Below are 22,993 nucleotides of genomic sequence, written 5' to 3'. Positions count from 1 at the left end.
GAGGAGATAGCCAACCTAACAGACCCAGAATTCAAAACACTGGTGATGAAGATGCTCACAGACTTGACATATATGCTTGAGTACAGCAGACGCATAAGGGAAGAAGTGAAGGCTAAGCTAAATGAAGTGAAGGAAAATCCATACAAAACCAATGGTGGAGAGAAGGAAACGGGGGTTCAAGTCAATGATTTGGAATATAAGGAAGAAAGAAACAGTCAACCAGTATAAGAGGACGAAACAAGAATTGAAAAAAATGAGGAGAGGCTTAGGAACCTCTGGGACAACTTTAAATGTGCCAAGATCCGAATCATAGGGGTGCCAGATGGAGAAGAAAGAGCAAGAAATAGAAAGGTTAAGTGAAAAAATAATGAAGGAAAACTTTCCAAATTTGGTGAAGGAAATAGACATACAAGTCCAGGAAGCACAGAGAGTCCCAAACAAGCTAAACCCAAAGAGGACCACACCAAGACATATCATAATTAAAATGCCAAAGGTTGTAGATAAAGAGAATGTGAAAAGCAACAAGGAAAAGCAGAGAGTTCCCTACAAAAGTGTGCCTATAAGACTGTCAGCTGATTTCTCAAAAGAAACTTTGCAGACAAGAAGGGACTGGCAACAAATATTCAATGTGATGAAGAGCAAGGACATACAACCAAGATTACTCTATCCAGCAAATCTATCATTTAGAATGGAAGGGCAGATGAAGTGCTTCCCAGACAAAGTAAAGCTAACAGAGTTCATCATCACTAAGCCATTATTGTATGAACTAAGCAGGGTGGGATTGCTGGAGGTTGTGTGTACTGGGAAGAGGGCAGCTAAGGGAAAAGAAATTGGGACCTCTGTAACAACATAATCAATAAAATATACTTAAAGTATTTTTTAAAAATCTGTATTCTTTATAGAGTACACACACATCTATATATACACATACCTATATGTATGCAAATATGTCTAACATATATCTTTTTACTCTTATTTACATTTTTAGCAAACATTATTAGAACATATTTTTGCATGTGTACATTTATCAAGAGTAGATTATCACTACTGTAGATAAGATAAAGCCTTTAGCATACTTTTTCTTCCTTCTTCATTTTTCCTATACCCTGATTTAGTTGAAATAACATAAAATTTTAGTTCTAGATTATTACCAAATTTTTATGCCTTTTCTATTGTATGCATTCTTCCTTCACAGCTATTAAATGTCATAATCACATTATAACTTGTTTGTTAGCCATCTCTTAGATATTAATTTCCCATTTGGCTGGACTACTTCAAGTAGTTTTTTTGTTTAGGGAAATTTACTTTCTGAGACCTTAAGTGTCCTAACTTGCATGTCCTTTTGCTGTCACATAAAGGAAAATTTAGCTAGGTTTTAAACTCTGGAGTCACCATCACAATTCCTTCATCTTGGAATATATAAGCATTGCTTAATAAGTTTCTGGCCCAAGTTTTGCAGATGAGAAATTCAGTTATTGTCTAATTATTTTTGTGTGTGTGGGGGGGGGGATTAGGTTTTGTTTGCTAAGGATTTCATATAATTGTTTTCTTTTTCCTTGAAATGATTGATCAGGCCATATCAGATATAGGTCTCACCATAGCAACAAGAAAAATAAAATACCTAGGAATAAACTTAACCAAGGAGGTAAAAGACCTGTACTCAGAAAACTACATAACATTGAAGAAAGAAATTAAAGAAGATACAGATATAGGTCTCTTTTTTTTTTCAATGCTTCTCTGTGACATTGTTGATCTGAAAATTTAAGTCTTTCTTCAGCTCACAAGTGTTGTCTTCTGCTTTTTTATATATTGATTTCCCTTCACTTTCTTATTTTTTCTTTTTCAACTATTTTATATGGATAGTGGAGCTCTAAATCCATCTCTTACATATTTTATACTTTTTTCAGTAATTCTGTTACTTTGCTTTTTTTCTTCTGGATTCTCAGAGAGTTCTTTGAATTGATTTTCTAATTTACCTACTCTTTTTTTTTTCATTAGGAGACGCCTTTCTACTATTTACTACCTATCATAAGTTTTGTTTTTCTTTTTCTTTTTTTCTTAAAGAGTTTATTTATTTTTAGAGAGGGGGGAAAGGAGGAAGAAACAGGAGAGAAACATCACTGTGGAGGAAAACATCAATCTGTTTGTTGCCTGCATGCGCCCTGACTAGGACTGAACCTGCAACCCAGGTGTGTGCCCTTACTGGGGATTGAACTAGGTGACCTTTAGTTTTGCGGAACTATGCCCAACCAACTGAGCCACACCAGTCAGGGCTGTTTTGTTTTTCTTAGCAATCGTGTTTTTTTATTGCCAGAAGGTTCATGTTCTCAGCCTATTCTTGTTTTCTGTATCTAGTATGTTCTTTAATCTCCCTGAAAAACAAACTGAGAATTTTTAGATGTTTCTATGTTTGCTGTATTACCCTTTTTCAAGTGCGTACCAAGAATCAGTTTGGTCCCCATTTTGGCTGCTGATTCTCTTCACAGGTCCTGTGATTCTGGGTCATCTGCTTATATGTAAATGTTGACATCTAGGCTGTAATGTTTTAGTAGCTGATGTGGGCTGGCAGCAGGTATATAACCACAGTTTCCACCTCACACTCCTTCAGTGAGGATGGAGCCTCTGCCCCAGATAGTGGTAGCTTACAAGTGGTCCCACCTGTAGTGTGGGGTCAGGGGTGGATTTTTCCCCAGATACAATGGGCAAGGCTGGTTCAGCCAACAAGAGGACAGGATTTCAGATCCATGAGCATGGCAGATGGCTTAAAAAATTTGACCTGATTGCTTAAGAATTATACACACACAATTCACATTGTTTTATAAGTTACCAGTGGTTACTGGAAAAACTCAACTTGTTTTTTTTTTCTAAACAAAACCTCAGTGACAGAAATATCTCACAACTTTCTCCAGTAATAAATCACTCGATCCTTTGCCATTGAGCTGATTAGGACGTGGTTGGACAGCAGCACCAGAGCTGCTCTTAAACTGGGGCCATTGGCATTTGATTACCATGTCTATGGAATCCATTCTTTCAGCCCACCTTCCTACTGTGTGGCAGGCCCTCTGGTAGGTAATAGGGTATAAATATGAACAGATAGAGCCCTGGTGCTCCGTGAGGTCACAGTCTAGTCAAGGAACTAGATCTGTGATTAACAGTCAAGGCTGCAGAGTGCCGTGGGGAAACCTAGTCACCATCCTCAGTCACTCTGCTTTGATAGTTCCCTTCATCACACTGCCTGTTGCTTAGATTCTCCCTTGCTAGTATACCTGACTGGTGTGTGCTCGGTCAGTGTAAAAGGGCAGAAGGAAGAAGGAAGGCAGTCACAAAGGAGGGCGATCTCAGAAAAGGCCACCTGCCCAGTCTGTATCTGCTGGGGAAGGCAGCTTCCAAGTGGGTATCAACATAGGCTGACATAAGGAAGGAGAAAGGGCATGGAAGGAAAGGAGCAGACAGAGGCAGTAATACTGAGTCTGCTGCATTTCAGGAACTGCAAGTCAAGGTGTGCATGAAAGCGGAGCTGGGGTCAGACGAGGTGAGCTTGGAGGAGTCAGGACTCTGTCCAGCAATTTCCAGAACCTAGAATGTTCTCAGCTTGCTCCTTCCTCAGGCAATTTACTCTTGTTTTACTAGTGAATGTCCTGTAGAACACTGTGTGTGGCACCCTATGGGGATTCTGTTGGAAACCCACTGATGGGTGTGAAGGCAGAGAGTGGAAAGATCAGGTCCTCTCTGCACTGTGCTACTGTGATTGAAGTGGGTGAGTGTGGGAACAGGAAGACCAGTATTTGCTTCTTTGGCTGCATACTTATTTATATTTCACTTAATTCCATTAAGAATTTAAGGAGCCCTGGCTGGTATGGCTCAGTGGATTGAGCGTCAGCCTACAAACCGAACAGTTGCTGGTTCAATTCCTGGTCAGGGCACATGCCTGGGTTGCGGGCCAGGTCTCCTAGTTGGGAACGTGCAAGAGGCAATCAACCAGTTGATGTTTCGCTCGCACATCAATGTTTCTCTCCCTCTCTTCCTCCTTCCTCCCTCCCCTCTCTCTAAATATAAATAGATAAAATAAAATAAAAGAATTTGAGATTTCCCACCATGCTGTTGGGTATGTTTGCCCAACAGAAACTGAAGCAAAGACTCTGGACCAGGAAAAAGGGACCCCCATTGGGAGACTGAGGCCCTGGTGCAGGGGATTGAGGCCTGCAGGAGTACAGAAATGAAGGAGTGGAGAGAAGGTCAGGGCCTGTCTAACCTAAAGGTCAAGGTGACTTCAGCCTTTCCATCATGTGTGATGGGGACTCTGCCCCGAAGTAATATGTACCTGGGATGCCAGTGGAGCTGAGGGAATCCCTTTTACCCACATGTTGTTCAAACAACTCTACCTTCAAGCTTCTTCATCCCTCACCCCATGAAAGAAGCCTTTGCTCCTGGCTCTGAAACCAAGGCCCCTGGGTGAACACAGAAAAACTTGAAAATGTGTCATTTGGCCATGCCCTAACTCCCGGCAGCAGCCAGGATGAGGAGGCCAGCCAGACACCTAGGATGTAGACTTTCAAGAGGGCAAGAGAGAGCTCCTCAGAGTTGGCACCCTTGGCCCCTGGCTTTCCTCTCCCAGCCCCAGCCCTAAGCATGCCCATCAGGATCTGTCTTTTCCATTTCCTCTTCAGCCATGAGCTTTGCCACTGCCCCTTCCTTGCCACAAGCTTTGCCACTGCATGATGTCCACCTTTGCCCTGTAATCCTCCCCTGGCATGCCTGGCGTGCCTCTCCCTGATCTGCTGCCAATTATTCCAGCCTCTGGTCTTGGGAAACCTTTTCTCAGTTTGTGATCTCATCATACCTCTCAAACTTTATTAATTAGTCTTTTGTTTTCTCCATTCAACTATAATTCAAGCTCTTTCTGGCTATCATCTTTGATGGTCCTGGATTAACTGCCCCACCCCATCTGTTCAAGCTTCAGGATGTGACACTCCCCACCAATGTCCTTTTATGTTTTGGAGAAAGAAGCGAGGAATTTCCTGTAACCCAAGCCAAGATGAGGGTTAGGGTTTGTGTCCCTGTCTCAGTTCTCCTCAAGCCCAGTCTCTGCTTTCTTCAGCTGTAAAGAGTAGGCTTTGCTATTCAGGGACGGATGCCTTAGACATTTTAGAAGAATTTTTAACAATGAGTCTGGAAATTAACAGGCTTTTGTCATTGATTCCTAACTCATAAGAGCAAACTACCTGGAACCACATTCATCTACCTGTCCAGCCAGCCATTGAATAATCATTTATCAAGCATTTATTTCATGCCTGGCACTGTGATTACTGTTGCTGCAGGAAAAAGAATACCTGTCTTTGAAGTCTGAATCTATGGAGGGTTTCTGTCTACAGTAAGTTGTGGGTACGCACAGCCCTGTGCTCTGTGGTAGGAACCCATACTTATCAGAAGATATGGTCAGATAAAGTGCTGGGGCAGTTTTAAGGAGAGGAAAGTTGTGTTTAATTGGGAGGATCAGGGAAACCCAGATGAAAGACTTGACATTTGAGCTGTACCTTGACATTGGAGGTTTGTGTGTATGAGTTTCAAGTAAAACAAATGTATAAATTAGTGACAGATTTTTAGTGGCTTAAGCAAAAATGAGTGAATGGCTTAAGTAAGTCAATAGAGGTGGAGCTGTCCTCTGGCCTAACCTTATTAGATATTGAAAGTGTGTCACCAGGACCAGTTTTCTTTGTATTTCTTATGACCTGGCTTTCCTCCAGATCAGCTCCATTTACAGAATAGCTTCTCCCTCTTGGCTGCCAAATGATTGCAGCAGCTCCAAAGGGTACACATCCTCATCCTGAAATCCAGCGTCAGAGAGTGAGAGTCTTTTCCCCATAGGCTGAGAATGGGGAGTGTGGGGCTCCCTAAAGAGGAAGTCGGGTTCTGCATGGTACAGAAAGAAAGAGGCGTGTGTCCTTCCTGTGTCTTAGAAAAATGAGCAGCAAGCACTGCAGGTAAAAGGAAAGCAAAGATTCCAGGTATGTGGAATGCAGCGGAGCAGGAACAGGCCCGATGCCAGCCTCAGGTGAAGGTCACTGAACTCTTGGTGCCTGGCAGCCCCTTCCTGATAGGCAGCTGCCCTTTTCCAGTATGGTCAGAGAATGGGCTATCTGGTTGGATTCAACTTCTTGTTAATGCAATAGGTCACTTTTCTATCCTTTGAGATGCTTCTCCTTTGCTGATCCTTAAGTCCTAAAGCCTCCTGTAAGATTATTGAGGAAGAGAGAACTGTTCCCCTTGTATAAATGAGGCAAGAGGCCAGAGTATTAATGAGAGCTAACTCAAACAGGAGAGCTAGCCTGAGTCAGGGCCACACGGATGCAGGGTTTCCTGACTGCAGCCTGCGCTCCTGTCCTGCTCTGCTGGCCTCTGCATTCAGGCCCTCCTCTACTAACAGCTGGGTTGAGTTGCAAAAAAGGATTCTGTAAGTCGCTTGTTTAGAACTCAGAGTGTACTTTCCCTTATAATTGGATTACTCAAAGGAAGCATGCTATTTAAGCAATGTTAAAATTTAATTTTCCTTGACTTTAATGGAAGGAAAAGGAACTGAAGTAAAATTGGATCTGCTAAGCTTAAAAGAAATATTTCTTCATCCTAAAATATTTTCCTAAAAGATCTCTTAAGATTAAGCAAAACAATTACTAAGACTTTAGGGGACAGCAGTCATTATAGTTTGCTTTTAATAAAACACTTCCATTTTAGACAGAAGTGACTGAGCCTCTGCTCTGAAAGGTCAGGATGGTTTCCTCCCATGTATTGATATCTAGTCTTGGTTCCGTGTCACAATGGCTCCAGGAGACAGCACTGGTCCTTTTACTTTGTTATCACTTTCCATGGATTTTTAATTTTGATTCAGCTCTTGGTTGGATGGATGTCATCAACCAGCAGTTTTTTTCCAGGAGGACAGCTGTTTCTGAATTCCTAAAGCCTTCTTTGTAACGAGACTGTCCAGTGGCTACTCATATACTTGAATGACATTTTAGCTGAGTATAGTGATACACCTGGTCACATTCTTTCTTTTAGAATTTTGTAGACTTGGTTGCATTGTCTTCCAACATCAGATGTTCATGAGGAAAGGTCTGAGGCACAGTTTATTTATTAATATTTTTTCATTCTTGAAGTTTATTAATTTAACCACAGTGTTCATTTCAGTGACATTTTCTTATATTACTCTTCTCCCTCCTAATTTTCCTCTTCTTGCTCTATTATCATTAGTGTTACAATTTTTAATTTATTATTTTTAGGTTTTTTTAAGGTTACTAATCTTAATAGTATTACTGCAATTTGTAGGAACTTATTTAATTACTATTGACTAACAAAGATCAGAACCACAGTATACATTCAAAGCTACATAAAGTCATTGTATGCACATTTTTATAAAAGTACTAGAGAATATCAAAATTGTTTGTATCATATAGGATTCACTGCCTGTTTTTATGTCACCAGGGTCTGTTAACCTTTACTATAATTATTAACTTGAGTCATTTAATTTTCTAACAGATACCTGCTTTGGCATATTTTATAATTCAGATCTATCCTGCCAAAGCTGTTAGAGTTGGTAGGGTATTTCAAGATTGGTATGACTAAACAGAAGAACTGCCTACTTTTATACTATGTTACTTAACCCATAAAGTATTAAATTATTGTTACCCTGATTATCAAATATTGTTTTTCTTATTTATGGCTTTAATCAATTTATTATTTTAGCTGTGTCCATTTCTTTCCATTTCATTTCGTGAAATGAGATCAGATTTATATAGCTTCATTATTGCTATACTTATCTATGTAATAAACTTTGTCTTATTATCTTGTAACATTTACTGGCCTATAAATTCATGTTGCATTAATGTTCACTAATATTCAATACTACATAATTATAGTGCATTATTATAAAATCAATAAATTTCTCCAAGTGACCTAACTGTTCCAAAAACCAAATCTCCTTTATGAACATATAATTTATATGATGCTTTAAAAATCTCTTGCACTTGATATACTCTTCCAGCTGTACTTCTGATGGGCATCATTGCAGCCACTGCAGCATATGACAATAATCACATTTTAGAAATAACATCTTGGTGGCACTGGGAAGGGTTGATTGGAGAGACCAGAGGCAGGGAGCCCTATTAGGGACAGTGCAAAAGGAGATAAGCCATGACTGGGGCAAGAACAAAGGCAGTAGCAATGGGAACTGATTTAGGACCCAGGATTCTCCCTTAATCATCTTTATATTGTAGCCGCATGCCTGCACACAGCCTGTACTCAGAAATTTTCTTTCTTTCTTTCTTTCTTTCTTTCTTTCTTTCTTTCTTTCTTTAGTGAATGAAGGTAGAATCAGCAAGACAGTAATGAATTATTGTTGAAGCAGTAGAGGACTGGGAATAATCTGGAATTCCCTTGGTCTCTGGCTTGAGTGGCCTTTGAATTGCAGGTAGTGCCATTCACTGCCATAAAGAGGGCAGGAGGGTGAGAGGGCCCACATAGCAATGCTCCTGCTACCTGATGAGTGAGTGGTGTGTCCCAACAGAACATTGTATACTGTGAATATTCCAGCCCTATGTCTTGGGAGCAGGGACGTGCATAGAAGATTGGGGAAGGGAAAAAAGCACAAACTTTCTCATCCTCATTATTAGGTGTGGGGCCAGCATAAAACAATAGTATGAAATAGACAAGGCTTCTTCCACTCACCTTTCCTTGCTGCTTTTTAAAACTGGTATCTTAACTAGTATCTCAAGTATCTTCCTCTCTCAACCCTCAGGTCATCCCATCTCAGCCACCTTCTTGTCAATCAATGAATATTTTGAAGAGGGGAGGGCCATAGGGATAATGCTTTCACTCTCTGTAAGTGCCTCAGGCTCTACAATTACCCATCTCTCCTGGCTTCAGAAATCTTGTTTTGTCCGTTGTGGCACCCAGGGGATAGCAGGAAACCAGTCTGATTAAATGTAGTCATACTACTGTGTAAATGACTGATGGGTCCCTTTAAATGTCTTCTAGCTAATTATTTGAGTTAACAAAGGAGGCTGCTTTCCTTGCTACTCCACCAAAGTGAAAGCTCCAAGTCCATTTTGTTTGTGTGTGTCCCGGGAAGGGGTGTGGACTGGAGTTTTTCAGTTGCCCTTCAGGCAAGCCAGGCCATGCCCTGGATTCCTGTACTGGGGTTGGCTGTCCTCCACCTTTCCTGTGTTCAGAGGATATTTGCATGTCTGAGGTACCCTATAGCCTAGAAAAACAGAAGCGGCATGCTGCTCTAATCCAGCAGGAGGCGTGGCTGGACTGGGGTGGCTTGTCCACACTGGGAAGGGGCAGTGCTGAGACCACACTTAGTGTTGATGTTACCTTACTGTGTGAGGTTGAGAAGTCCATCCAGCCACAGCCGGGCTATCCATGTGTATGTATGTAGTCAATGCTCCTCTTCTTTGATGGCTCCAGAACGTCCATTGTGTACCTGGCACCATGCCAATCACTTCATACACACACTTTAAAAATTGCTGTTGTGGCCCTGGCTGGTTTGGCTCAGTGGATTGAGCGCTGGCCTGAGAGCCTGAGAACCAAAAGGTCACCGGTTCGATTCCCAATCAGGGCAAATGGTGGGCCAGGTCCCCCGATCAGGGTGCAAGATAGGCAACCACACATTGATGTTTCTCTCCCTCTCTTTCTTGCTTCCTCCTCTCATTAAAATAATAATAATAATAATTTTTTAAAAATTGCTGTTGTAAATGGCAGTGTGGAGATTTTCTTCCATGTTTCTTTTCATTTGCTTTGCTGGGATAAAATTAAGTTATTTTCTCTTAATTCTGGGATAATTTAGCCACTTCACTGAGCAACTTACTAATGAACCTTTAGTTCATTCTTTTGAGTATTCCAGGAGCAAATAACTTTCGTTTTGCTTTCCAGAGCTATTCCACTCTCTGTCTGGTTAAGTCTAGGTTCTTGTCAAGGAGCTCATTGTGGGTGCTGTCCACCTCACCTCTGGCTCCCCCAAAATGCTAAGAACACAGGTGCTCAGTGACTGTCCCTTGAATGAGGGTGAAGGAATCCTAGGCCAAGAAGGTCATTTCTAGTCCCAAGACAGCCCCTTAATGGGTCATACCAATACAGGAGCTACACCTCAGATATATCAGAATGTTGAGGGCTTTTGGACCCAGGATGTTTGATTCAGGCCAACCAACTCACAAGAGACCTACTTCAATTGTCCACTTCCATCCACAGGTGGAGCGGTGACTGCTTTCCCTAGAGAGACCCCATTCAGGGCAGAGGAGGCCTAGAAATAGAACCAAGCAGAGACTGTGGTTGACCCTCCAGCCAGACCACCTGAGGTGTGCCCCTCCCAGGCTTGGAGCAGTCTTTCTAAGGAAGGAAGGCCAACTTCAGACTCAGCCACTTTCCTATGGGTCCAAAGCAGGGGAAATAACAACTGGCTCTAGTTCTCCTTCCTGTATTTCTATATCCTGTGAAGTTACCCAAGTTATTTTTAAAAAAACAGGTAATATATTCACAAGGTTCACACATGAAAGCAATCTAAAAGACATGCAGTGAAATATCTCCCTCCACATCTATCCTGCCCCACACATAATTACTTTCATTAATTTGTGTGTCCTCCAAATATTTCTTTATTCAAAAATAATGAAATATTAATATTTTCTTATTTTTCTCTACTCTTAACACAAAGGGTAGCATTTTATACATACCTGTCTACACTTTGATTTTTTTCTTTTTTACTTAAAATACACGTCATAATACACATATTGAACACTCATATGCTATTCACTGTTCTAACCTTTTATATATATTATCTCATTTATCCTCTTAATACTCTTATTATTAACCTCATTTTGTCATGGAGATTTTTCCATATAAAGAGCTTCCTTAGACTTCCCGCCAAGATGGAGGCTTAGACAGACATGCTGCGTCTCCCTCCACAACTAAGAAGGAATACAACTACCTCGAAAGTAGAGACAACCAGAAATTCCAGAAAATCAAGCTGTATGGAAGTCCAACAAACAGAGATATAAAGAAGAAATACTCATCCAGACAGGTAGGAGCGGCAGAGCTGGGACAGAGAGACACAGTGTGGTGGTGGCAGCAGTGGTGGCAGCAGCAGGCTGGCGAAAGCACAGTCACACATTTTAAAGTCAGGAGGGACACCTGGGGGAGTGCTCCCAGCACCAGACTAGACCAGACCACACAGCTCACGGTCCCAGGGCCCGGAAAAATAAAGCCTCATTGCTTCTGACTGTGCAAACCAGCGTGGGTTGGGGCGGAAGAAGAAACTATCGGTCTCTCAGTAGAGTCTGCTTGTTTAAAGGGCCCCCACGGTCCTAGAACGTCTGCAGATCCACCCACTCTGGGAACGACAGCTAGGACAACAGCTAGAGAGGTGCCAGTCCCATACGAAAGGGGGAGAAGTGCCTGGAAAAGGGGCGAGTGCTAACAAAGTGGTATTGTTTCCTCTCAGACTCCTCTTCCACATACAGCGCCACAACGTGGTGAAACTGGTCGCCCTGTACTGATGAATACCTAAGGCTCCACCCCTTACAACATAACAGGAGCAACAGCTCTACCTAAGACACAGAAGCAAACAAACACAGGAACCTGTCAAGATGAGGAGACAGAGAAGTACAGCCCAAAAGAGGGAACGGATCAAGATTCCAGTGGGAGAACTAAGCGACAGTGAGATAGCCAACCTAACAGATGAGGAGATAGCTAACCTAACAGATGTAGAGTTCAAAACACTGGTGATAAAGATGCTCACAGACTTGACAGATATGCATGAGTACGGCAAATGCATAAGGGAAGAAGTGAAGGCTATGCTAAATTAAACGAAAGAAAATCCACACAAGACCAATGATGAAAGGAAGGAAACTGGGTTCAAATCAATAATTTGAAACATAAAGAAGAAAAAAAACAGTCAACCAGTACAGAATGAGGAAACAAGAATTGAAAAAAATGAAGAGAAGCTTAGACAACTTTAAACATACCAACATCCGAACCATAGGGGTGCCAGAAGGAGATGAGGAAGAGCAAGAAATTGAAAGCTTAAGTTAAAAAATGGTAAAGGAAAACTTCCCAAATTTAGCAAAGGAAATAGACATACAAGTCCAAGAATCACAGAGAGTCCCAAACAAGCTAGACCCAAGGAAGACCACATCAAGACACATCATAATTAAAATGCCAAAGGTTAAGGATAAAGAGAGAATCTTAAAAGCAGCAAGAGAAAAGCAGAGAGTTACCTACAAAGGGGTTCCAATAAGACTGTCAGTTGATTTCTCAAAAAGAAACATTGCCGGCAAGAAGGGACTGGTAACAAGTATTCAACGTGATGAAAAACAAGGACCTACAACCAGGATTACTCTATCCAGCAAAGCTATCATTTAGAATGGAAGGGCAGATGAAGTGCTTCCTAGACAAGGTAAAGCTAAAGGAATTCATCATCACCAAGCATCATTATATGAAATGTCAAAGGGACTTACTTAAGAAAAAGAAGATCAAAATTATGAACATTAAAATGACAACTCACAACCATTAACAACTGAATCTAAAAAATAAAAACAAATCCAACTAAGCAAACCAGAATAGGAACAGAATCATAGGCATGGGGATCATTTGGAGGGTTTATCAGCTGGGAGAGGGGAGGGGAAGAAATGGGGAAACGGCATAGGGATTAAGAAGCATAATTTGTTGGTACAAACTAGACAGGGGGAAGTTAAGAATAATATAGGAAGGGGTGATGCCAAAGAACTTATATACATGACCCATGGACATGAACTAATGGGTGTGGGATTGCTGGAGGGAAGGGGGGTACTGGGCAGAGGGGAGTAAAGGGAAAAAAAGTTGGGACTACTATAACAACATAATCAATAAAATATACTTAAGAAAAAAAAAGAGCTTACTTAGTTTTTTATAGCTTCATAGTATTCCATTGTACAGTGCATCATAATGGATGTAATTCATTGCCTAGTGATGGGCACCTAGGTTTGTTTTTTTTTTCCTTTTATTGAATTTATTGGGATGATACTAGTTAACAAAGTTATACAGGTTTCAGGTGCACAAGTCCACAACACATCATCTACACTGTAGTGTGTGTCACCACCAGGTTTTTATTCTTTACCTTATGGGTTGTGTTGGATTGTAGAGATGTCATTTCCTACATGTGGAGATAGAGCTGCAGAATAGAGACCTAGAAGGGGGATTGCTGGGTCAAAGGATAAATAAATCTGTGATTTTAAAAAAAGATTTTATTATTTTTAGAGAGAGGAGAAGGGAGGGATGAAGAGGTAGAGAAACATCGACGCGTGAGAAATACATCGATCATTTGCCTCTTGCACACCCCCAACCAAGGAGCCTGCTGGCAGCCCTGACTGGGAATTGAACCAGTGACCTTCCGGGTTCTCAGGCCTACACTCAGTCCACTGAGCCACACCAGCCAGGGCTACATTTGTGATTTTGATGGGTATTGCCTCATTGCCCTCTGTTGTAGAGTTATTAGTTCTTTTCATAATTGCTTAGCATTTCTCATTAATAGTGACATTGGTGAGCACTGACATGCCTTTTAATTATAGTAATCATAGTCTTTGTTAAGAACATAGGACTTCTCTGATGTGATCTTCTACAGCACTCCCATATGTGATGGGAATTATCCCAGTATTACAGAGAAGAAAACTGAGGTGCATAGAGGTTAAGTGACCTGCCAAGGGCACAGAGCTGAGGGCCGACCCACATCTGCTAGGCTCTTTTCTCTGTTCCAGCTTATCTCAGTCACTGGCCCTGTCTCTTGGTAATGGGTCTCCGTTACTTAGAGCAGATGCCCAAAGGCTGGAGTGGCTGAATGCCCATGAGCCAGTGGCAACCCCAGTCCCTTTTCCCACTCTCTGGGCTCTTCAGGAAATCTCGTCTAGGCTAGAGTAAGTCTCCTTGATCTGGAGGATCAAGCCCTGAGACCGTACCTTTTTGGGTGATTCGGGAAGGTTGAGAGCCAGCAAAGCTGAGGACCAGTGCGTAGTGCTCTGATTTTCAAGTTATGTTGGCTCTCAGGCTGTCTTGTTTGCAGTTCCAGGACAAGTTAATCTTAGTAAATGAAGCCAAAGTAGCCAGCTGAGAGCCTTTCTCCTGGCCTTAGGTGGGCTGATGTATTATCATTGCTGGTGAGAGTAAATTATAACAATATTTCCAGGGAAGTAACAATGTTTTTCCTAGTAATATTTGAAGCAATGTTGCAATGATTAAGAGCATGGACTCTGAGCCAGACTGCCTGTGTTTTAATATGAGTTTGCTATTGCTGCTATAACAAATTACCACAAACTTAGGGGCTTAAAACGATACAAATTTATTGTGTAGCTCTGGAGATCAGAATTGGGTCTCATTGAGATAAAATCAAAATGTCAGTGGGGCTGTCTTCCTTCTAAAGGCTCGTAGAGAGAGTTGATTTTCTTGCATTTTCCAGCTTCTAGAGGCTGCCTGCATTCTTTGGTTCATGACCCATTTGCATCTTCAAAGCTAGCTGGATAGTATCACTCTGACCTCTGTTCCATTATCGCTTCTCCCTTCTTTCACTCTCTTACTTTCCCCTTTCCTTTGTAAGGCCTCTGTAATCATATTGGGTCCATCCAGAGAATCCAGGATGATCTCCCCACCTCAAGATCCTTAATGTAATCACTCGTACAAAGCCCTTTGTGCCACATAAACTAACATATTCACAGGTTCTGGACATTAGTATACGGATGGGGGCCATTATTCTGCCTACTACAATTTGCATCTAGACTCTTACCACTTAACTGATTGTGTGACCTTGAACAAGTTGTTTTACCTCTTGTTTAGTTTCCCCATCCTTAAAATGGGCATAAGAATTTCTGCCCCATAGGATTTTAGGAGGATTAAATGAGTTTATATTTGTTATGTTTATGATAGTGTCTGACATGTAGTAAATGCTATGGAATTGTCTGCTAGCTGAAATCTATTAAATAAAAAGATACACATTCTTTGATCTGGCAATACTTTATTTTTTGTAATCTGTTTCATAGAAGCAAAAGCATCCATGCATTAGGCAACATAAAGCATTGTCCATATTGGCCAAAAATGAAAAAGAAAGAAAATGTATAAACAGGAAATCACTATAATGTCTATTAATAGGAGAATGACTGAATCTGTTATGGTTCTTCTGGAATATAATGGGCTAGTAAAGAAAATACATGAGATCTATACTTAAAAGATGAATGACAATATCCTGAATGAAAGTTAAAGGAAGAAGTTACAAAGTAATGGGCATGATCTCATTTTTTAAAGTATAAGCATCAGCCCCCCCCCCCAAATTGCTGTATTTATTTGAGCCATTTTTTAAATCTCTGAATGTCTCAGTTTCTTCATCTGTGAAATGAGGATAATAGTCATTTTCCCTAACGGGCTCTAGTGAGGATGAAGTGGGATGAAATGAATCAAGTCCTTGCAACTCTTTAAGCAACTGTGGTAGTCTGGATATTTGTGTAAGGTGAGTTGAGTGGAGAGCGGTGTGGAAGGAGGACAGTCACCGGGTTACCTCACATGTGGAGAAAGGAAATTCAGAATGGTGGGAAGAGATGACTGCTTTTTAAAAAATATATCTTTGTATTGTTTCATGGCTGGAGGGTAGCCATTGTTTCTTAAGTAACTTTTTTGTATTCTAATGATTTATTGGTAGTTTGGATGCTTTCACCATAACCACAAACACCGAATTGGGGAAAGTACAAGCCTGGAAACGTACCATGATTCAGAGTTTTATAATTTTAAAAGAGGAATGTAATAAAAAAGGGAAAAGGGCAGGAGAGCCCTAAATCAGGTCTGTCTTATATGTCTGCAGCATCTACTGCCGAGGCTGCACCAAGCCACAGTGCTGCTCGTGTGCGCTCCTGGACAGCAGTCACAGTGACCTCAAGTGCGACATCAGTGCAGAGATCCAGCAGAGGCAGGAAGAGCTGGATACCATGACGCAGGCGTTGCAGGAGCAGGAACATGCCTTCAGCTCCGCACAGGCACAGATGCGTTCAGCCATCAGCCAGCTGGGGCGCCTGCGCACTGACACGGAAGAGGTGATCCGTGCACGTGTGCGCCAGCTAGTAGCACACGTGCTGGCACAGGAGAGCGAGCTGCTGGAGGCAGTGAACACCCGGCACCAGCGCGAGTATCAGAAGATTGCCAGCCAGCTGGGCCACCTGGATGCTGTACTGCAGCGCATCCGCACAGGCAGCGCGCTCGTGCAGAGGATGAAGCGCTACGCCTCGGACCAGGAGGTGCTGGACATGCACGGCTTCCTGCGTGAGGCGCTGCACACACTGCGCCAGGAGGAGCCCCAGAGCCTGCGAGCTGCCGTGCGGACTGACAGCTTCGAGGAATTAAAGGTGTGCCTGCAGGACCTTGTCTCTTGCATCACCCAGGGAACAGGTAAGCACCTGAGCAACCCTCATTGCTGGCCTGTTTACCATTTAAGAGTTGTGCCTTGCTGCAGCTCTCTGAGAAAGGTGGGGAAGAAAAATATCATTTCCTTATAGAAATGGGTTTTAGAACTTGTCTCTAGGGAGTGATCATATGTAGGTATATACCGAATAAGGGGCAAAGGAGGCCCTGACATGGGGCTGCAGCCATCCAGAGGGGTCACGTTTTACTGTTGGGTTGGCTAAAACATTCGTTTGTTTTTTTGTAAGATTGCTCTGGCAGTGCTTAGTTGTCTTTAACTTCATTCAAAACAATTTTGTTAGATTTCATTGTGACAGCTGTTATATCAGCGTGTATTTTTAAAAAACACATCAAAATTGGTGAATTTTTGTGCAGCCATTTTAATATTGAAGATGGAAGGAAATATGCAACATTTTCAGCATATTACACTATACTATTTCAAGAAGAGTAAAAATGCAACTGAAACGCAAAAAGAGGTTCGTGCAGTGTATGGAGAAGGGGCTGTGACTGATCGAATGTGTCATCAGTGGCTTGCGAAGTTTCTTGGTACTATTGACATTTTGGCCAAATAATTCTTTGCTGTTGGGCTATGTGATGCATTGGAAGACGTTTAGCAGCACCCCTGGCCTTTACCCACTGGAAGCCAATAGTGGGGGATAGCCAACATACTCAAAATATCCAAAGCAATGAAATTATTGGTAAAAATGAAAAATGTATCTTTTATGGAAAAAACTAAATGGAATTTTTTAGCCAACCCAATAATTTACAAGACCCTGTGGATTAGCTGTGATCTTGTGACCCTTGGGGAAGTTGAGAAACTACAGAGCTGAGAATGAGACCCGATATCATTTTAGCCCCAGAGGAGCCAACCACTCCAGGAAGTTTTCTTAAGCCGCCTATGTTCAGCAACAGAGAAATGAACTAGAAAATGAAATTAGGGCAGAAGGGGGCTGACAAACCCGCCTGGGGTGACTGAGTGCTTCCCCAAAAGTACACTATGGCTCAGTGAAGATCATTTGCCCCCAGAATGGCCTGCCATCTGAACCAGCTACCACTTTGTGGGCCTTGCCTGGTATTGGGCCCTTGGGAAGTGGGAAGTAGCCCTCCAGTGCCTCACCTCAAGTGGAAGGCAAAATGGGGCATATCTCATGGCTGGAGAAAGAGATGTGCTTGGCTCTGCAGTCCAAATTCAAGAGTCGTAGCAACTCCACAGAGCTGTAAACGCCAGGGAGATTTTGAAGGGTTGGGAGTGCACAAGAGGACCTCCAGGATGAAGCTTTAATGGCTTTTTTGATGATATCTCTAGTCTGGAATCAGCTCTAGACAGCCGGTGTGAAAAAGGGAAGGGAGGCTAAGAATCTGAAGTCCCCAGGGCAGGTGCCAGTGATAGAGGACTCACTCCCTCCTGCCCTTGGAGCTGATGGACATGGATTATAAAAGTATAGTCCTAGAGTGGGCGTGGACTTGTCCCTCCTCCACCTAGGCAATGAATGTTACTGCATCAATAGGAAATGACCCCACAGACTTTTTAAACAGCTTCCCTTGGGTGTTATAGCTGGACAATAGCAAAGAAAGGAGTTACATATTTTAATCTAAAGCATGAGAGTGTTATATTAGACTTAGTAAAAACCAGGCTGTGGGTCAGAAGAGTACCATGGAGCTCTCACTGTATGCAGAGAAGTCAGTGAGCAGTAACACACCTTTAGCCTGGTACACACTTTGCTTTGGTGTTTGCCCGGAGATGGAGAGAGGTGCACTTGTTTGGGGCCAAAGGCAAGTGCTCGCTAATGCCACCCCTTTCTTCCGTCTGGTTGGGTTCATACCCACTGCCACCAGGGAGCTTTTCTTCCAACTGCTAGACCCTCCATGGAGCTGCTCCAGTTCTGGGAGAGGCCCCAGAAAATGGGTCTCTAGGAAAAGCAACAGGGACACCCCCCTTTCCCTCTGTCATGGTCCTAGGCCAGGATACTTCTCACCAGAGATGTCTCTTACTTGCTTATGACCTTCTCCGTGTTATCCAGACGCAGCTGTACCCAGGAGAGCCAGCCCCGAGGCCCCCAGCACCCCCAGGGAGCCCTTGGACATCAACCTGGTGAGACGGGTTTGAGGGCCGATGGGGAGGTGGCACGTCCAGCAGGCAGGGAGATGGGGAGTTCGGAGTTCTTCGGTGTCAGAAAGGAAATTGAGTCTTGATGTCCCTGTGTCTGCAGTCAGTAGAGCAGAGAGAGTGCCCGAGAAATGGACAGCAAGTGGCTGGACTGGAGCTTTCGGTGGGAGGGAGGAAAGGAGGAGCTGGGATGCTCTGGGTTCCTAAATGCCACAGTAGCTCCTGCTGGGACATGAGTTCTCGATGGATTCAGGAGCAGTTAGGCCCAGGAGTGGACAGGAGGTGAAAGTGGTGGTCACTGATAGGCACCCCTAGCGACCTCTCCCTTCCCTGCACCCTAGCGCAGATATTTGAGGCTTTTCCTAGGGTCAACATGTGGACCTTTCTTTCCTCTTCCCCCACACATGGTTCTTGGAGAGGAATGGAGAATGGGGCCGGGAGGCAGACCTCGTCCCAGAAGCATGAGTTCTGTTGGTATGATTTCAGGGCTAGCATATATCCAAGAACCATAGTTTCTCAGGGTTGGAAACTGCCCATACCCCCTCTAATGTTGGCATTCCCTCTGCAGTGCCCCTTTCATACACACACCTCCAAGGAGAGGAAGCTCACTCGTTCTTGAAGGCAGTCACTCTGATCTCTGGGTAGAAATGCAATGACGCTTTGACTTGCCTTCATGGAAACTTGCATGCCTGGCACTCTCCACCAGGGTCAGCTTCCTTGGTTCTTTCTGGAACCAGGCATCTGGTCTCCTCCCCATCCTGCTCATCCAGGTTTGCTTTGGTCTGCCTGCCCAGGATCTGGGCCCAGAACTGATTGGACATCCATGGAAAGCAGGTCTTCTGATGGGGGTGGTCAGGGGGACAAGCCTTCCTAGCTTTGCTGTGGCATAGCCCATAGGAGAGGGAGATTGCTGGAGGCTGACGAGTCAGGAAAGGCTTCCTGGAGGAGACAGGAGTTTAGATCTGAGAATTTTAGAACTAGGAGAGAGCATGGAGTCTAATCCCCCCTTTTACAGAGGATGAAGTTCAAGTCCAGAGAGAGGGTGTGGCTTCACCAGAGGCCACATGGTCAGCTAGGGACTGGGCTAGAAGCCAACTCCTGCCTTGGGTATTGCATCCCCATATACATAGCATCAAGAGTTTAAAAATGACATTTTCGTTTTTGGATAGGTAATATAATCATATGGTCAGAAATAAAAACGTAGAGATAAATGTCTCACTTCTACCTTTGCCGCTCATCTGTCAGTTTTTATGCCCACATACCTATCTTTATTAATTTATTACATATCCTTCAAGAACTTCTTTATGTAATTACAAGTAAATACAATTAGAGATATTTGCTTTTTCCTTTTTTTCTTTTTCTTTTTCTTTTTTTTTTTTTTTTTTGCACATATGTAGTAGCACAGTACCATGTATTCATAATATAGGCTTTTTCACCCAATGAAATACTACTTCCTGGTGCCTTTTTGCATCTGTGTAGTGGTCTATTGAATGATTATAGCGTGCTTTATTTAGCCAGTTCTCAGTTGATGCATATTTAGGTTGTTTTTGTATTACATTCAGTGCTATCATGAAAAAATGTCCTCAAAGAAATCATATGAAGCATAATGGAAAGTGCCCTGGGTCCCCAGATCTCAACTGTCTTCCAGGTGCCAGTTCTTGGTTGATGAGCAGTAAGAAAGCCCATCCTGTCCATGTAAGGTCTAGGTTTTTTGCTGGGTTTTTATCTTGAGGTGACCTCTCACTACCCACTACTAAGTAGTTTGAACTTGGAACTTCAGAAGAATGCTCTTTTTGCAGAGCTTCTTGTGGTCTTTCACTTATAGGCTGGAGGAAGGGCCGGACAGGTGCGGGGAGCTGGGGGCAAGGACGTGGATAACACTGTGAGTGCAAAGGACAGATGTGAGCAGGCTTGGTCCAGCTGCCCCAGGAGAGTCAGGTCTATGAACCAGGAAGGAAGCAACGCCTGTACCCATGTCCCTGCCTTAGAAGGCAGAATCTGGGCTTCTGGTACCAGCATTCACCCCTCTTGAAACTGTTGGTTCACTTTCATGACAACCATGTACCTAAGTGGAGACAACAAAGCATGCCCACAGCTTCACTAGGACTGCTGTGAGTGTAGGGCAGCTTGTGCATTTTCCCCCTTTTGTTTCTCACAGAGAACTGTTACAATACTTTAATGAAAAAAATAAAAAATTTTAAAGCTATAAAACAACTATAAGTCAATCATCATGGTATTTTTTCCTTTACTGAGCCTTCATGTAACCCTGCTTCACTAACACTGAGGGTGGGTGTCAGGAAGGGGAGAGAGGCATAGGAACCAAACCCTGTCTTTGAGGAGTTCATGGCCCACAGGGAAAGGTCTTTTACATACCAGCAGCCTGTAGAGGAAGACATGAAATAATAGAGCAGGATCTTTTCAACTTAAAAATTGTTAATGGTAATAAAATACACGTAACATAAAATTTACCTATAAGTAGAATTGCTGGATTATATGGTAATTCTATTTTTAATTTGTTGAGGAACTGCCCTCCAACTTTCCATAGTGGCTATCCCAGTCTACATTCTCACCAGCAGTGCACAGGGTTTCCATTTTTTTCCATATTCTCACCCATATTTTTTATAATAGGTGATTTAAACTTTTTTTGACCACTGCTCATTGTAAAAAAATGTGTTTTACATCTAGCCTACACACTATAGGCACACATACATACCTCTAACGGAAATAGAAGTTCGGCAAAACAAGTTATACTTATTACATGGAATTGCACTAATATTTTCTGTTCTATGTGATATAAAACATGTGGGTTATGACCCACTTGATTGCTTTCATGATCTAATGGATCACATTGTATACACTTTGAAAAACACTGGTGTAGAGTACTCAGTGGAGACTGCACTTTCCTGGAATCAGAGATTTTTTGTTCTTTCCCTTCCCCCAGACAGGCTTCATTCTCTGATCCTCAGACAACTCTCCTCCCTTTCTGTAAAGATCTTGAGCAAAAGAAACCCAGGAATGCAGGAGGAAAGATGGCAGTCAGTCAGTTACAGCAGACTGGAGGAGCCCACGGTCCACATTAGAGCACTGAAGCCAGAAAGGGCCCTCCCTGTCTCGGGCCGGTACCCAGCACGTGGCCCCGTGGTGCTGGGCGTTCCCTGCTTACCCCAGCCCAGGCCTGACCAGATTATCTTTGGTGGTCCCTCTGAGGGTGGGCCTGACCATGTCTTTCCCCACACAGGCGGGGCAGATCTTGTCCCAGTAAGGAACGCAGGTCCCTGGCCTCGTAATCTCAGTGGGTCACCTGACTTTTCCAATGTAGCTCTGCCTGATGAAGGGCCCCTGAGCTGTGTTGGAATGAATGCCTTTTCTTCACCATGTGGACAGACTGCAGGCTCCTGAGTAATGATCATCTACCGAAATTTGAGGCGCCAAGGGGTCAGATTAGGAACAGGAGTCTGGGCCTCCCCTTTCGAAGGAGTACTTCCCACGTTACTCATTTTCAGCAAGGGGTCCAGCATGCTGTTCAGTTTCACACGGTAGGGAAGGATGGCGGGGAGGGATGTAAGGGAGACAGTGACTGAAGGAAAGCAAGCTGCAGAGGCACAGAAGGGACCTTCCGTTTCAGAACACTGGGCTCGAACCCTGGTCCAGACACTTGTTGGGTATGTGACCTTAGGACACCAATTTGCCTCTCACTTTCAGTTTCCTCCTCTGTAGATTGGTGATAATCAGGACGGTACTTTTTTTTTTTACTGTAGTTTTTTTATTGTGGTAAAATTCATGTAAGAAAACACACATTTTAAACTATTTTAAAGTGTAAAAGTCAGTGACATTTAGTATACTCACAATCTTGTACAACCTTCCCACCTATCTAGTTCAGAATACTTCCATTATCCCAAAAGGAAACGCTGGATCCACGAAGCATTCATTCCTCATTGCGCCCACCCCCATCCCCTGGCAACCTCCAGGCTACTTTCTGTTTCTGCAGTTAGCTATCCTGGATATTTCACATAAGTGGAAACACAATATGTATCCTTTTGTGGCTGGCAACCCCTTGGTATAAGGGATGATGCTCCAACCAACTGGGCCACCGGGCCAGGGCTGGCCAACTTGTTTTCACTCAGTATTATGTGTTCAAGGTTCATTCATGTGTGTGTATCAGAATGTCAGTCCTCTTCTGGCTGAATAATACCTCTTGTATGGGTGTACCACATTCCGTTGCTAGACATTTTTTGGCTATTGTGAATAGTGCTGCTGTGAACATTCATGTGCAAGTTTTGGGATATGAAAATTCTGTAACTTTGAGGAAATGCTTCTACTTCATTTTGGGATGGGTGCACGAAGCACTCGGCACTGTGCCTGGTGCAGAGTAGTAATAAAAACACTGTCATCACCATCAGCTGCCAAGTGCCAGGCACTCTTCCTAGCATTTTA

At 43.0% G+C, this 22,993-nt stretch overlaps 1 protein-coding gene across 3 annotated transcripts in view; it reads left to right on the top strand.

The window, feature by feature from the left end:
* Positions 1-22,993, top strand: part of PML (PML nuclear body scaffold) — a 47,810-nt gene that overhangs the window by 12,408 nt on the left and 12,409 nt on the right. For all 3 annotated transcript variants that reach the window (XM_090270025.1, XM_090270027.1, XM_090270026.1), the window contains exons 4-5: positions 15,860-16,440; positions 18,474-18,544. In XM_090270025.1, coding sequence (XP_090126151.1) covers positions 15,860-16,440; positions 18,474-18,544 — 652 coding nt within the window. The remainder of the gene's footprint in view (positions 1-15,859; positions 16,441-18,473; positions 18,545-22,993) is intronic.

The sequence above is a fragment of the Furipterus horrens genome, unplaced genomic scaffold, assembly GCF_987537825.1.
Source record: "Furipterus horrens unplaced genomic scaffold, mFurHor1.1.pri manual_scaffold_3, whole genome shotgun sequence".
Classification (NCBI taxonomy): domain Eukaryota; kingdom Metazoa; phylum Chordata; class Mammalia; order Chiroptera; family Furipteridae; genus Furipterus; species Furipterus horrens.
This window is presented reverse-complemented; position numbering and strand designations above follow the sequence as displayed.